This window comes from Medicago sativa, chromosome 3 (assembly GCF_051527215.1).
Source record: "Medicago sativa cultivar Bolivia chromosome 3, Bolivia_mono, whole genome shotgun sequence".
Lineage (NCBI taxonomy): Eukaryota > Viridiplantae > Streptophyta > Magnoliopsida > Fabales > Fabaceae > Medicago > Medicago sativa.
In genome coordinates this window covers 98423377-98437779 of record NC_140751.1, presented here as the reverse complement: position 1 = coordinate 98437779, position 14403 = coordinate 98423377, and the positions used below count along the sequence as shown (strand labels likewise).

General features: G+C 30.1%; 1 protein-coding gene across 1 annotated transcript; it reads right to left on the bottom strand.

Moving 5' to 3' along the window:
* Window positions 1–3020: 3020 nt before the first annotated feature.
* LOC146942678 (sulfite exporter TauE/SafE family protein 3-like) lies at window positions 3021–7332 on the bottom strand. Its single transcript, XM_085756740.1, has 11 exons — window positions 6749–7332; window positions 6373–6532; window positions 5102–5302; window positions 4939–5003; window positions 4752–4779; window positions 4596–4657; window positions 4323–4409; window positions 4192–4245; window positions 3820–4041; window positions 3625–3718; window positions 3021–3518 (listed from the first exon to the last, which is right to left on the bottom strand). Exons 1-11 carry the CDS (start codon window positions 6962–6964, stop codon window positions 3292–3294), a joined length of 1416 nt encoding a protein of 471 aa, XP_085612866.1. The 5' UTR covers window positions 6965–7332; the 3' UTR covers window positions 3021–3291.
* Between the last annotated feature and the right edge of the window lie 7071 nt (window positions 7333–14403).

Below are 14403 nucleotides of genomic sequence, written 5' to 3'. Positions count from 1 at the left end.
TTGAGATTCTTAATATTATTTTGTTACAAGGAATCTTTAAGCCCCGTTTACTTCTGTTTGTTGGATAAAATAAGCCCCGTTTACTTCCTTTTTGATATCATAAAATAAGTCCGTTTACTTTTTTTTTTTAGTATTTAGTTTTATTTTTAGGGTTACCTTATCAATACTACAAATAGGTCTCCTACCGTAGGAGACCTATTCATGTCTCCTATCATAAACGGCACCCAATACTTTTGGTTGGATAGAGTGATGTTTGGTTTGGTGGTGGTACAAGAAAACTCGTATTTCAATGGGTAAAACAAGGTGCCGTTTACGGTAGGAGAGGTGAATAGGTCTCCTACCGTAGGAGACTGTGTAAAAGACATTTTTTTTTTTTTTGCAGTAAAATGACTTGTGTTTGCAGGTGGGTATATATTGGAAACCTGTTGTTGGAGGTAATTTCTATTTAAAATATTCAATTAACTAAAGGGAAATCTTGGGATTTTCCCACCTAGATCTGAATTCTGCTTCGTTGCTCTTCCTTGAACACCATTCCAGCATTATTTGCCCCACCTTTTGGATTGAAGAACACTACACATTCTCTATTATTTACATGTTTTTTTATCTTAGGATTTTTTTTGTTTCAATATAACATTTCTTGATTTCTTTTGCTATCGGTTTTATTCATCTTCATCATCATCACTTCTTCACCACAAACATCACAACCCAGAAAAAATTATTGTTAACAATAACACAAAATCAAAAATTGATTTCCAGACCTGTTTATAAAACCCAGATAAATTTTCCTCTCAAACCCAAATCCAATTTCTTTACCTCAAACCCAAACTCATTTCTTTGATAGATCTGGAAAAAAAAAAAAAAACAAATTTCAACCATTAAAAAGAAACTTCATTGCCGGTTTTGTAGAAGGCGGTGCTATTAGGATTCATTCCCTTGTGATTTTGCTATTAGGATAGTCCCAAGAAATGAGTTTGGGATAATTGAAGGTTTATCCTAATGTAATCCTCTGCTTCGTTCTTCACCCATAAATTGTACTATCTTATTAATTTTCATAATTTCTTATAGATACTTTTTATGAGATAGACTTGTTAAATAAAACAAAATTCCAGAATTTAATAGTTAAAAATATTTTATCGAATTGCAGTAAAAAAGAAAAGAAATGCTTGATGGGAACATATGCAAAAGAAAATAAATGCTTGATGGGAGAAATGTTTGCTGTGATTTTCTCCTGGAGAATAAACAAGGCACATGAGCTTGTATGAGCTTGCTGGGAATTTTTCCAATTTTACTAACAATGGCAAAAACACCCTTTTTATAAATGAATATAGATGTTTAAATAACACAATCCTTATATAATCTGTAAATCTCAGCCATTCAAAAGTTTTCAACTACATCCAATGATTGATATTCATTTTGCAAAAAACAAAAAAAAAATTCAAGTCTCCTACGGTAGGAGACCTAATGAGGTCTTCCACCGTAGCCTTTGCCGTAAAGGTGTAAAACAAACATACGAGGAAGTAAAACTCATATGTTGGCGTGATTTTATAGAAGTTCCATATAATTGCTTCAGCCAAACGTGCGGTTATCAAGGCAATTTTTTTCAGAAAAGTCATCGAACATGTTTTCAGCACATATAGGAATCTTATAAGAGATTCACACTAGCATTATTATCGGTTTATCACACATATTATATACACCCTCCGGTCACAAATATAAGTAAAAATTTATGTTTTGGATTCATTCAATAAATGATATATATAGTCTTTATTGTAGACAATATACATTATTTATTGAATGAATCTAAAATATGAATTTTTGTTTATATTTATGATCGGGTGTATTAACGATAGCTACTACTATATGGTGGGTGGATATGCACCCTACACGTAAAAAAAGGGATTAATTGCCGTTCCGTATGACTTCACCTAACCTGAAAAGTCCTGGAGAGAAAGTCAAATTCAACCATACTCCCTCCGTCTTTAAATAATAGTTGTTGGTTGATAGACGATTATTAAGGAAATGATTAATTGTGTTGATTTTGATGGTAAAATTAGTATCATTTACTAAAATACCCTTATTAATTGTAGTTAGTGGAATAGTTAAGTTGGATGAAGTTCAATAAATAAGGGTATTATAATGAAAAAAATAATAAATGCTACATTGGTATTCTAAAGTGACAGTTATTTTGAAAAAAAGAAAAATAGGTGTGAGCCGGAGGGAGTACTTAGTACCCTAGTACATACTTTGCATAATTTGATTGAAGTGAAAAAAATAGAAACAGTACCATGTGGTGTTGACCCAAATTTTGGGGCCGTCTAGTAGTATACGAGACAATGGTTGTTGTGTGACATGAAACATGGGACCTTCTTTTCCAGTACTTCACATCCGAATTTATGACGGAAAAAAAAAATATATGTATCCTTTTGCCTAGATATTTTCCCTTGTGGATTGGTATATCTTGACAGGTGTGATTTTTAAAAGATTGTTAATAGGATAAAAGTAGCTCTCGTAAAATATAAGAGTAATGATATTTTGACATCCATTTGATGACAACTTTGTTGACAACCTTATTTTTCTCACTTTTTATTGGTCAAAAACAATGGAGAGAGAAAAAGGAAGAGAGAGGATAATAATATTATGTGAGTATGAGAGAGAAAGTTGTCCAAAAGTTGTCAAAAAATGGTTGTCAAAATATCATTTCTCAAAATATAAATGTATGCACCATCAAGCTCAATTTTTCCTTCTTGTCATGATGACCAATACAACTGTTGTACCTTCCTTGTTATCAAATAATATAGACTCCTATTTTGTTATTGACAGTACTGTGTCTTCACTATTAAAAAAAAAAAATTGCATTTGAACTGAACATTTAACTGCAAAAAAAATGTGCATAATGATCCGGTAAACCTCCCTCATGCTATGCGAGGATGTAAGCTTACTAAGCTCCATACAATGTTCTCCCTCCCGTGATTGTGAAGATATATATAACAAGCTAAATTATTGGCAATGTACAAACCGGATTATTGTCAAATTTTCATTGAAAATGACACAATAAGATTCAGATCACATGCATCTTAATCTAAATGGCTGCTTGAACAGTGTGAATGAATATAAGTTTCTGAGTTTCCTACGGAATCACTCCATCACTTGGCAATAATAAAAAATTACACCTTCTATCAGGATAAGAAATAATCTATCACGGCCAACTTAGCTCTTGGCCTCGGTTCGCAGCTTTTGAATAATAATAATAATAATAATAATAATAATAATAATAATAATAATGTAAATGTGCTATGATCCGTACTTGCAGATATTCTCAAATCCCATATATTCATGATCGGCGATCTTGTGCACCATATTTGAAATGCCAACTCCACCTAATGAGATTGCACTGATAAATATTGTGCCAGCTAGAATAAAGATGATGAGAGATGCTCTTCCAAATAGGATGATCAGCCTTCTCACAATATGTTGTCCAACCAAGGCTGCAATAGTAGCCACCAGGCTCAAGTAAAGAGCTGTGTGTCACATTTCAAAAAGTGCATTGGTCAGAAGCAATTCAATTGTCCAAAACTGAATATTATAAAAAGTAGAAAGTAAGTTAGAAGCTATCGCGGAACGGACCATAAGGAACCGGAAATCGTTTCAGCAAGTAGTATTCCACAACAGACATAGACGAGGAGAATGTCATTGCGAAAGTGGCTGTGGCGCTTGACACCTACACAGAAGACATCCGATTCAATTAGGAATCATGCTAACCAACTGTTTGATGAGCAGGATAAGAGAGGCATGATTTATATACTGCAGTTTGAAACTTACTTGAGGAGGGACTCCTAGCTCTAGAAAAAGTGGACCCATAACAAATCCGCCTCCTAGTCCCAGCAATCCACCGATTATACCGGCCAGCACACCAAACACACAATAGATGACTAGCTGGCCAACTGTAAATGCTTTCCCTTGATCACCAGTAGAAGCTATCACTCTTCTCCCTGTGAACAATGCAGTTGCCTCGTACGCAGTTACCCCAACTGCAATTGGGATCTGCATATGTAACATGTAAAACATGATTCAAACTTTTTCCGATATTTTTGTAACTTGTAACATACATTCAAATACAAATTCATAAAAGTTGAGTGACAATGAGATATCATGTTCAATCAAGAAAAGCAAATCCACTAGAGGTAAATTTACCTGTAACAAGTTCAGTACCCAATATGCTGCAGAACATGTAGTTGTGTAGTTTTGCTGTCAACAAGAGACTTAGATTAATTGAAAGTTATAAACTGGTATTATGTATTAATAACTGTGATGACAGAACAAACCTTGGCAATCTGTAGTGCAAGGAATGAAATCCACACAAATGCTAGTAGCCCAAACTCCTTCCAATATACATTTTCAATTATAGACACCTGCAATTGAACGAATTATTATATCAATAATGTGTCAAATTAGTGGTAAGAGTTTGTCCTTCTAATCCAATGACGGAGTTCAAATTCCTCCAGAGACCATTAGTGTCACTTTGATCAAATGGAAATTACCAAATTATTATTAAATATGGAAATATCACCCTCCCCCAATATAATAGTCTCTTGTACCTCGTTTTCCTTTTCAATGGCAACATTTGGTCCAGTTGGAAGAGCTTTATATTCTCCTGAACCTAACCAAAAAGAAATTGAATAAACTCTGACATCAGGAAAAATAATGGTCCAGGACAACTTTATTTTGTTTTGGAAAAATAATCATCAACTCACCATTTGATTCTTGTCTCCTGGCAGCCTCCTAGAATGAATTAAAATAGGTACAAACAGTTAGAACTAAAATTTTCTAGTGTCTGTCAATAAATAATTAACAAAAAATAACATATAAAACATTTATTTGTTCACAATGGTAAAACTTAAGCAGTGAAAGCATTATACTACATGATAAATTAAATGAGACCTTTTTCATTATGGTTTCCTTATTCCATGTCTCAAGCCCTTTTAAGAATGCTTTTGTTGATGTGCCTACATAAGAGTAAAAAAAATTCAGAGGAGCGACAAAAAAAAAAAAAAAAAAACAAGAATGTCTAATTTCTGAAGAAGACAGTTGAATTAATGGTTACCTAAGAAAAGAACAATAAGCAATATAGTGACAAGCCAATCAGGAAATACAACGTTGAAGACAACTCCAATGCTGATACCAAGCATGAGCATAGGTTGAATGAGAAGTGCTAAATCATAGTCAATGATTGGCATATCCAAGGTAGGATGTCTCAGCCTAAGGTTGTAGTAGACAGTTGACAGAGCTGCACCCATGATCATACCTGAAACAAACATAACACGCTATAAATCAATAAATATAGTGCTAATCCAAGAAGCTGCAAATGTTCTCTCTTTGATTAATGTTCAGGGATAATTTAGTTTTTAAGGTGCATTTAGAGCTTATTTATGCTTGTTTGTGGAAGTATTATTTTTTTATCCAAAATCCAGTGTATCTCAAACTCTGGTTTTGGATAGGCAAATGTTAAGTTGTTAGTTTAGTATTGTTCCTGAATCCGGATTTTCCAACTTCTTCAATCATTAGCTTAAACCAATTGAATTATCTAAGAAAATGGTTTAATTAAATTTTTTTTTTTTATTTTTATCATTAGCAAACACTTATTATTTTGTCCCTAAATATATGACTCTTTTCCGGAATGTATCTACTATGAACAAAGAGAGACCTTTACCATATTAATATTTTTTTTTTTTGAAGAAGCAAAACTAACCTATCGAATTTGAGACCTTGTAAGAAACATACTCTAAGATCACAAGTCAACATTATCATTCTTTCAAAAAAAAACATTATCATGTCAATTCAAGTGAATTTCCATTTTAATAAAATATTATTATTTTTCCTTTTTTTTAAATTATTATAAAGTTTAATTGTTTACTAAATGATAAGGGACAGCTTTAATCCCATTATAATATCTCTTTTGAAAAGTAACTTTAGTATAGAGAAACTCTTGTATGGTCAAAAAATTTGGGACACATTCATAAAAAGATAAAAAGAACTATATAATATATATTTTTAAAAATAATTAAATGATGTGTATTTTTATGTGAATTATCTTATATCTTATGTCCAAATTTGGACCATACAAGTATTTTGGAGTACTATCTAGTATCTACTGTTTTTAATTTCCTTGATAAGCATTTAATTCTCTACGTGTTCTCTTTCGGCCGTTAAGTGGTTGAAATAATTATCTGAAAGTAACGGCAGTGTTTGAATGATGAATAAAACTTTTGTAGTACAATGCTTGAGACCAATTTAATTGTACAAGGTTCAAAATTGACAAGAGAAAGACAGTTACTACTAGTAGTAAAAAAAAAAATTGAGAATCACGTGTCTTACATTTGGAGATAGCAGTCGATGATTTAGGATCAAAACCAATAATAAGACTGAGCATAGGAACGAATATGCCACCACCACCTACACCTCCAACACTTCCAAACGCAGCTCCACAAAATCCAATAAAACTACCCAACACAATTTGCCAACCAAATTCCATTTCCTGCAACATAACAAATAAACAACTCCACATCACCCAAAGCTACAATAACTGACGAAAATGTAATAAAAAGTGAAAAACAAAAAACATATCCATAGAATTCAGAAAGAAATAAATTAAAAATAAACCAAATACTACTATTTATCTTTTGATTTAGATTTAACTTTAAGATAAAACAAAAACAAAGACATAAAATCCAACAGAAAAGTGAAATCTTACCGGCCACACGTGTTGATAACCCGATCCATCTGATTTCCATAAGAAATCAACAGCTTTTGTGAGAAAACTTTGTTCATGTTTTTGAGTTAGAGTATTAGTAACATTAAAATTTGGTAGTTGTATTTTCACAAGCTTTCTTTCGGCAGATACAATCAAAAAAGAACCAAACAATAGCAACATCATCCATAATATGGATCTCATTTTCATGTCACCCATGTTTTTTGTTCTTTGAATTGACACACTTTCACACGTTTCAACGATAAAATCTCTTGTTCAAAAAACACAACCAAGACTCGTGTTCTGTTCGGTGAAGAAGAAAATTCGGACAGGTAAAACTGAATTTTCGGGTGATGATGAAAAATATATTCTTCCACAGAAAATAAAGGAGCAGGCTCTTAATAATTTCTTCACGACGTTGGCGTGAAGGGATAGATATAATAACAAATCAAATATGAAAAATGAAAATTGAGATTGAAAGGGAAGAAATGATGGATGAATAGTGAATAAAAGAACACAATAATTTGGTTTGCAAAATGAAGGAAGAGATTGATCTATCTATCTCTTGCTTCGTCTCCGCGTGTGATATTCAGAGTTCCGTTTACTCGGCTACTTATGCATATAGTATTTATCAATAAAAAAACATCATGATTGAGATTCATTATTATTGTCAAAAACATAAAAATAAAATGATTCATATATTTATTATTATTATTATTAATTTATTTGTGACACAGGATTCTTACATTATTTTTTGTGTTTATCATGTTTCTTTTGGTATTTTTTTGGATATTCTTTTTTTCCCACCTGTAACTCAATCTGACGTGGAGAATATTGAAACGCTTTCCTTCTTATCGTTCAAGTACAGTCTTCTACGGTTCTATCCACCCTCTTTACTTTTTGGTAAATTCTCTTATGCTTTTTATCGATATATCTGTGAGAATAATTTTGCAATAATTTTGGTACAACTTTTTTTTCTATATTCATGTTAGAGCATCTTTAATAGAGGGTTTTTACTTAAGAAGAATCACTCTCTGTTAAAAATCTTACATTGGAGGAAGAAAAAATTGGTATCTATTAGATGACAGACAATTACATAAGAATTCTCTTCTAGGCAACTAACGAGTTTCACGTTTAAAAGAATTAATAAAATATGTATTAGTTGGTCCCACTTACAAAAAAATAATATTTTAAGAAACGGGTACCTAATAAAAGTTGTTTTAAATATTATTTTATTTGTTTGTCATCATTTTAAATAAAATGTAATTCATGCAAATTATTTTTTTTTTAACGAATGAATGTAAAATTTGTAATGTTAATATTTGTATTTTCCAATTATTAGAAAATGTGGCAGAAATTTAAGTTCATATGAATAAATAAATATTTTATAATTTTTTTAGGGATTATAATTAAATATTATGAGGTGATTTATAATTTAATAAATAAATTACTTTTGTATAATGATGTAAAGTTAGTGGACATATTTAAGCATTTTTCATTAGAGTCTTTGTTAGTGTACTATCATTGGAGTCATTGAGTCCTTAATATGAATTTTTAATAAAAAATTATCAATAAATGAGGTATACATGTGGGGGCCATTAAAGGAGTTCTTATTAGTGTACCACCACTGTGAATGCTCTTATATTTTTATTTTTTTCCTTATTGTTTTTATCAATATAAAAAATAAAATGAAGTTTATCTTAAAGTTGTAAAAATTAGTTGTACAAATATCATTTATTTTAATGTTGAGTATTTTTTATCCTTGCAAATATCTAGACTTTTGTTTTTAATCCTTATGAAAAAAGACTTTTTTAATCTTTGTAACATTTTTCTTTCGCATTTTTAGGGACCAAAAATGCCCACGAAAGATTTTACAAAGACCGAAAATGTTGATGGAAAATTTTACCAAAACTAAACTTTGACGAATATTTTTACAATAACTAAAAAATGTTACTAATTAATGTTTACGAGACATTTGATAAAAAAAAAAGTAAAAGAAATCAACTTTATACTAAAAAGTACTACGTAATATTTTTTAAACTTTTAAAAAATTAATAACATAAATTTCAAGATAATTTTATCATATTCGGTTCCTTATTTTATAATGTACATGTATCCAATGAGTTGTGTCAATCAAAATTTAGTTTAGTACTTCCAATCTTCCACTCAGCTCATAAACTAACCTTTTCAAAAACAAAACAAAAAAACTAATAAATTAACATGTAGCGGATAGTTGGTAAATTAGTTTATAGTTTTTGAAATAAAATTAGTTTATAGTTGATAATTGATTTGTAGTGTTTGGTAGCAATAAGCTTGTGGGAAATGGCGCCGTCTCCGGTACATTACTGCCATGGGTCATGTACCATACATGAGACACTTTTTTGTTTTTTTGTTTTGCTGCAAAACTAATTATAGACATTGGATTGGTTTGGAAGGTAATGGATGGTCGAGATTAAAATGTCTCTTTACCTACTAAAATATATTTATTTTAGGCAATAAGGACCCTTTTTTTCCAGTTTGATTTTTGGATTTTATTTTTTCGTTTATTTTAGTTTTAATACTAATTTTTTAAAATGCAATTGAACATAGAATTAAATGTCGTAAATGGTGTTTTGGGAATTCTCATAAATCTAGAAATGTTTTTCTAGACCGTTTTTTTTACCAGTTTAATTTTTAGAATTTTTTTTGTTCGCTTATTTTAGTTTTAATACTACACCCTCCGGTCACTATTATAAGCAAAAATCCACTTTTTACGTTTATTCAATAAATGATGTATGTAGTCTATTATGTAGACCACATACATCATTTATTGAATGAACATACAAAGTAGAGTTTTGTTTATAATAGTGACCGAATGGTGTATTTTTTAAAATGTTATTGAACTTAAAATTAAATGTCTAAAATCGTGTTTTGAGAATTCTCTTGAAAATTTAGAAATGTTTTTCAGGACCCTTTTTTTTTTGCCCAGATTAATTTTTGGAAGTTTTTTGTTCGTTACAATGTTTAAAACATTGAACCACCGTCAAATTAAATTTTCTTTTTATTATAATCTTTGAACTTCATTTTGACTCTTATTAACTCGTATAATACGTTAATATATTTTAAAAAGGGTTAATTAAATAAATTCTCCTTATAAATATTCAGAATTTCATTTTTAGTCTCTACAAAATAAAATCGCACTTTTTAGTCCCTTTAAAAAATTCATCAGCATTTTTAATCCTTGTAAAAAATTTACGTCAGCATTTTCGGTCCCTAAAATGCTAAAGGAAAATGTCATAGGGACTAAAAAGTGTGATTTTATTTTTTAGGGACTAAAAACAAAATTCTGAATATTTGTAGGGACTATTTACTTAATTAACCCTTTAAAAAAAGTTATACGGTGTTAATTTATAAGATATTAAATTGACATGAATAAAAATTTGTACTATACTAACTTTATGAAATTAATAATAATAGATTTTGTGCTTTTGACTACAAAACTAGTAAAAGTTCCATGCTTTCGCATGAGTCACCTAACATTGCGATTATTATATAAAAAATAATTAGATTGTTAATATTGTAAAGTGTCTATAGATATTAAATGAAAATTATAAGTCTTAATGTAATGTTTCTCTTAAATATTTTTTTCTTATATATACAAAAATTTCTTAAATAGTTGAGTCACACTAATTATGGATTTTATTTGCTTATATATGGGAAGACAAATTTTTATGTAAATATATGAGTAAATATCTTATAGGAATATAAACGAAGTAGGAACTGAAATTTTGGAAATCTCCGACAATCAAAACGGACGCAACCGACTAACGGTAGCAAATATAATAAATCCAACTGTTGAATATGACCATAATTGAACAAGAACGAAGTATGAACTAGAATTTCGGCAATCAGAACCTTTGGTATAAGTCAATCTCACAAACCTTTGGTATAATCAGAACCTTTGACTAGATTTCTAATGAGATAGTTTCTCAGATTGACTTATACTGAATATTCTGATTTTCGAAATTTCAGTTCCTACTTCGTTCGTGTTCAATTATGGTCATATTCAACGGTCAGATTTATTATATTTGATACTGTTAGTCGGTTGCGTCCGTTTTGATCGTCGGGGTGATGTCACTCCATGTTTACAGCTTTTCTAATGGGATAATTTGTCATCTTGATTTATACCGAAAATTCCGATTTCCAAAACTTCAGTACCTACTTCGTTTATATTCCAATAAACAACTTACTCATGTATTTACATAAAAATTTGTCTTCGAATATATAAACAAATAAAATCCATAATTTGTGTGACTCAGGTGTGACTCGACTATTTAAGAAATTTTTGTATATATAAAAGAAAAATATTTAATAGAAACACTACATTAAGACTTATAATTTTCATTTAATATCTATAAATGTAACACCCCGTTTTCCCAACATAAAAATTTCTTAATAAAAATCAGAGTTTAACAACTTTAAACGGAACGCTACACTTCTTAAAAATTCATAAACTGAATAAATAACAATTTATTCTTCAAAATCATTTAACATAAGTAATTCAAAACTTCCTAACGGAATTAGTTCATTCAACATAAAAAGTCTTTGGCACGCAGGCCTCATCAGAAAATCTCATAAGTCTTAATTCAATATTTATTCATAAAAGTTCATAAACAATACGTAAGAAATAGAAGTAAAGTCAAGTCCCATCCCGTTACGTATCAGAGCACCTAAAGACATCGTGAGAGATAGCCACCCACGACTGCAGCTAACCTTGATTACCTGCAAGTTACCCATACGAAGGGCAACATTTCCAAGCAGAGGGGTGAGATTTCTCAAAACAAAAATATTAAACATATAAATCATATAAAATACATTCAACAACTTAAACAACTTATAATTCATTAATCATATCCAACAACTTAAACTTCCTTAACTAGTGTCGTTATTCTTCCTACATTAGTCATAAAACTATCTTAATACTAATCATAAACATCTTCATATATTATCAATTATTAATCTTAACATCATCATATAACATCAAATGATATTCTCCAACAATCATCACATAGCATCAATATTAATCACAAACGTCACCACATTTCATCAAACATTATTTATAAGCATCAACACCTAATATCAAATATAATCATAAGCATCATCATAAATATATTCATAAAACATCACTTATAATTCATATCATAGTTCACGTAACATCTTATCATAAATCACATAACATCATAATCACTCATCAACATAAACGTCATAATCATTCGTCTTCATTCATCATAGCACTTCATTAATAACTTATCAATTTGACATCTTAACAACTTGACAACTTGACATCTTAACAACTTGACAACTTGACATCTTAACATCTTAAATCATCTTAGACATCTTGCAAATGCATTTGGTACCAATACAGAGCATCAAGCTCCCAACCAACTTATATGAGCGTAAATAGGCTCTTCAGGGCATCAAGCCCCCAACCAACTTATATGAGTATGCAATGGACTCAACAACTTAACAACTTCAACTTCGTAACAACTTACAACTTAACAACTTCGGCTTCATAACAACTGACAACTTAAACAACTTCGACTTCATAACAACTGACAACTTAAACAACTTCGAATTCATTGATGACAACAACATCTTCGCATGATAATATCATTATTCATCAATCATCAACAACATCATATAACATCGTATTTAAACATCAACAATAATTCACTATGTATCTTTGTAAAAACATAATAAATTATCCACAACATGTTTTCATGTCAAACCAAAGCTACTGGAAAGATATCACAAATATCAACAACTTTCATGTTTACAACAAAGATCAATTCAAAACAGAAACATATGAACAAAACGCAAAAACATGAAACAGAGAATGCTGTCACCGTACAATTTTGCTAAGACCTCCCTGTAGTATTTTCATCATAACTCACAGACCAAACATCATTTTCACGTCAAACCAAAGCCACTAGAAAGCTAACAAAATTATCTAAAACTTTCATGTTTACGCCTAAGACCAATTCTGTACCGATCAATACCTGTTTTCATTTTAAATTCGAAAAAGTTGGCAAAAGTCCATAAAAATTCACTGTGACCTACGTACAGTAATTTGACCATAACTCAAGTTCTATAAATCCTTTTGACGTGAGACCAACGGCATTAGAAAGCTAACATCCATACCTACAACTTTCGTGTTTACACCTAAACCCAGTTCGGAACTTAAACTTGTCAGACTGAGACAATAAAAACGCATTTTGCACACTGACAGCAAAATCGCAGTTCCGCTGCGATTTCGCCTTGGGGAAATCTTTTCGACTCCGTTTTCGATCCAATACTCTCCAAACTTGACCCTAATCATTACCCTATGATTACCCTATCATTAGAACACTAATTATTCATCAACCTACTGTATGCAAATTCAAAGAGTTCTCAAATCTATTAACAACCTATTACAATTCTTAAACTCTAATTCTTAAACTCACTCACCGACATCTCATGCAATTCAATGGTTCTAACCTCAATACTACATCCAATAATCATCCTATGGATTATCTAAGGTCTGTACACAGTTTCTACATCAATCTAACAACTTTTCATCGGTTAATCCTCAATTCTTCACTTAAAACCCTAATTCCTCAATCCTCACAAACTCTTCCCAACTTGTTAGATGTATTGAATTTAGATTTCATGGGATTTTAATAGACTTTTTAAAAATAAAAAAGTCTTGTGGTATTCAATCAAGACTTTTATAAAATATAAATAAATCTAGTGGTATTCAATTAAGACAATCAAGACTTTTTGTTCAAGGCAATGAAATCCGGTGGTATTCAAATGAGACTTTGGCTGACTTATAAAATGTCCGTTGGTATTCAAAAATATCCAGATTTTAATGGATTCTTCTATGGAATGGATTTTGTGAGACTTTTTAATTAAAATTACACATAACATGCTCATTCAACAATCTCACAAATATCCTTGAGACTTTTCAAGACTCTCATAATTTTTATTTTGTTCTTTTCTCATACCACACTGATACCTTTTTCTTGTTATTATTCATAAGCCTTGACTACTACTGCTACTGTTGTTCCCTGTTCACCATGCTTATTCATAAGCCATTTTTTTGTACACAGTAAATATTACAGATTAATTTTTACGTGTTAAGATTTTTTAAGTCAATGTTTTTCTTCTAAATTATTATTATTTGTTTTTTAGCTGATTATTTTGTTCTTGTTTGTATACCTTACATTACTTTTTCAACGTTTTGTTGTTATTATTATTATTATTTATTAGTAATATTAATATTTTATTTTTTTATTTTGAGTAACTTGTTATTATTGTAATTATTATTAGTCAATTCCATATTTTAAGTTCATAATTTTTTTCATTCACTCTTGTCATTTTGAATTTTTCTTAAGAATCCATGTGATCCTCTTAAATCTTTAAAATTTCATAAAGTCTATTGAAATCTTTACAAATCTGTATTATAAATCCATTAAAATCTTGTGTTCAAAATCCTGATTGTAAAAGTCATTTTAAAAAAGTCTTTTAAAATCCCATAAAATCAATACAATCACACAAAGTCTTTTAAAATCTGCAAGATTTTGTTTGCCAAAATAATCTTTTAAAATCCCAATCCAATACACCCCCCCGTATCTAAT

What these genes read in the sequence shown, in the direction of transcription:
- LOC146942678 (XM_085756740.1), bottom strand. Translation starts at nt 6,964, where the DNA reads ATGGGTGACATGAAAATGAGATCCATATTATGGATGATGTTGCTATTG. An exon ending in AGGAAACCATAATGAAAAAG is followed by an intron (nt 4,780 to 4,938) that starts GTCTCATTTAAT and finishes AATTCATTCTAG; the next exon opens with GAGGCTGCCAGGAGACAAGA. An exon ending in TTGCACTACAGATTGCCAAG is followed by an intron (nt 4,246 to 4,322) that starts GTTTGTTCTGTC and finishes TCTTGTTGACAG; the next exon opens with CAAAACTACACAACTACATG.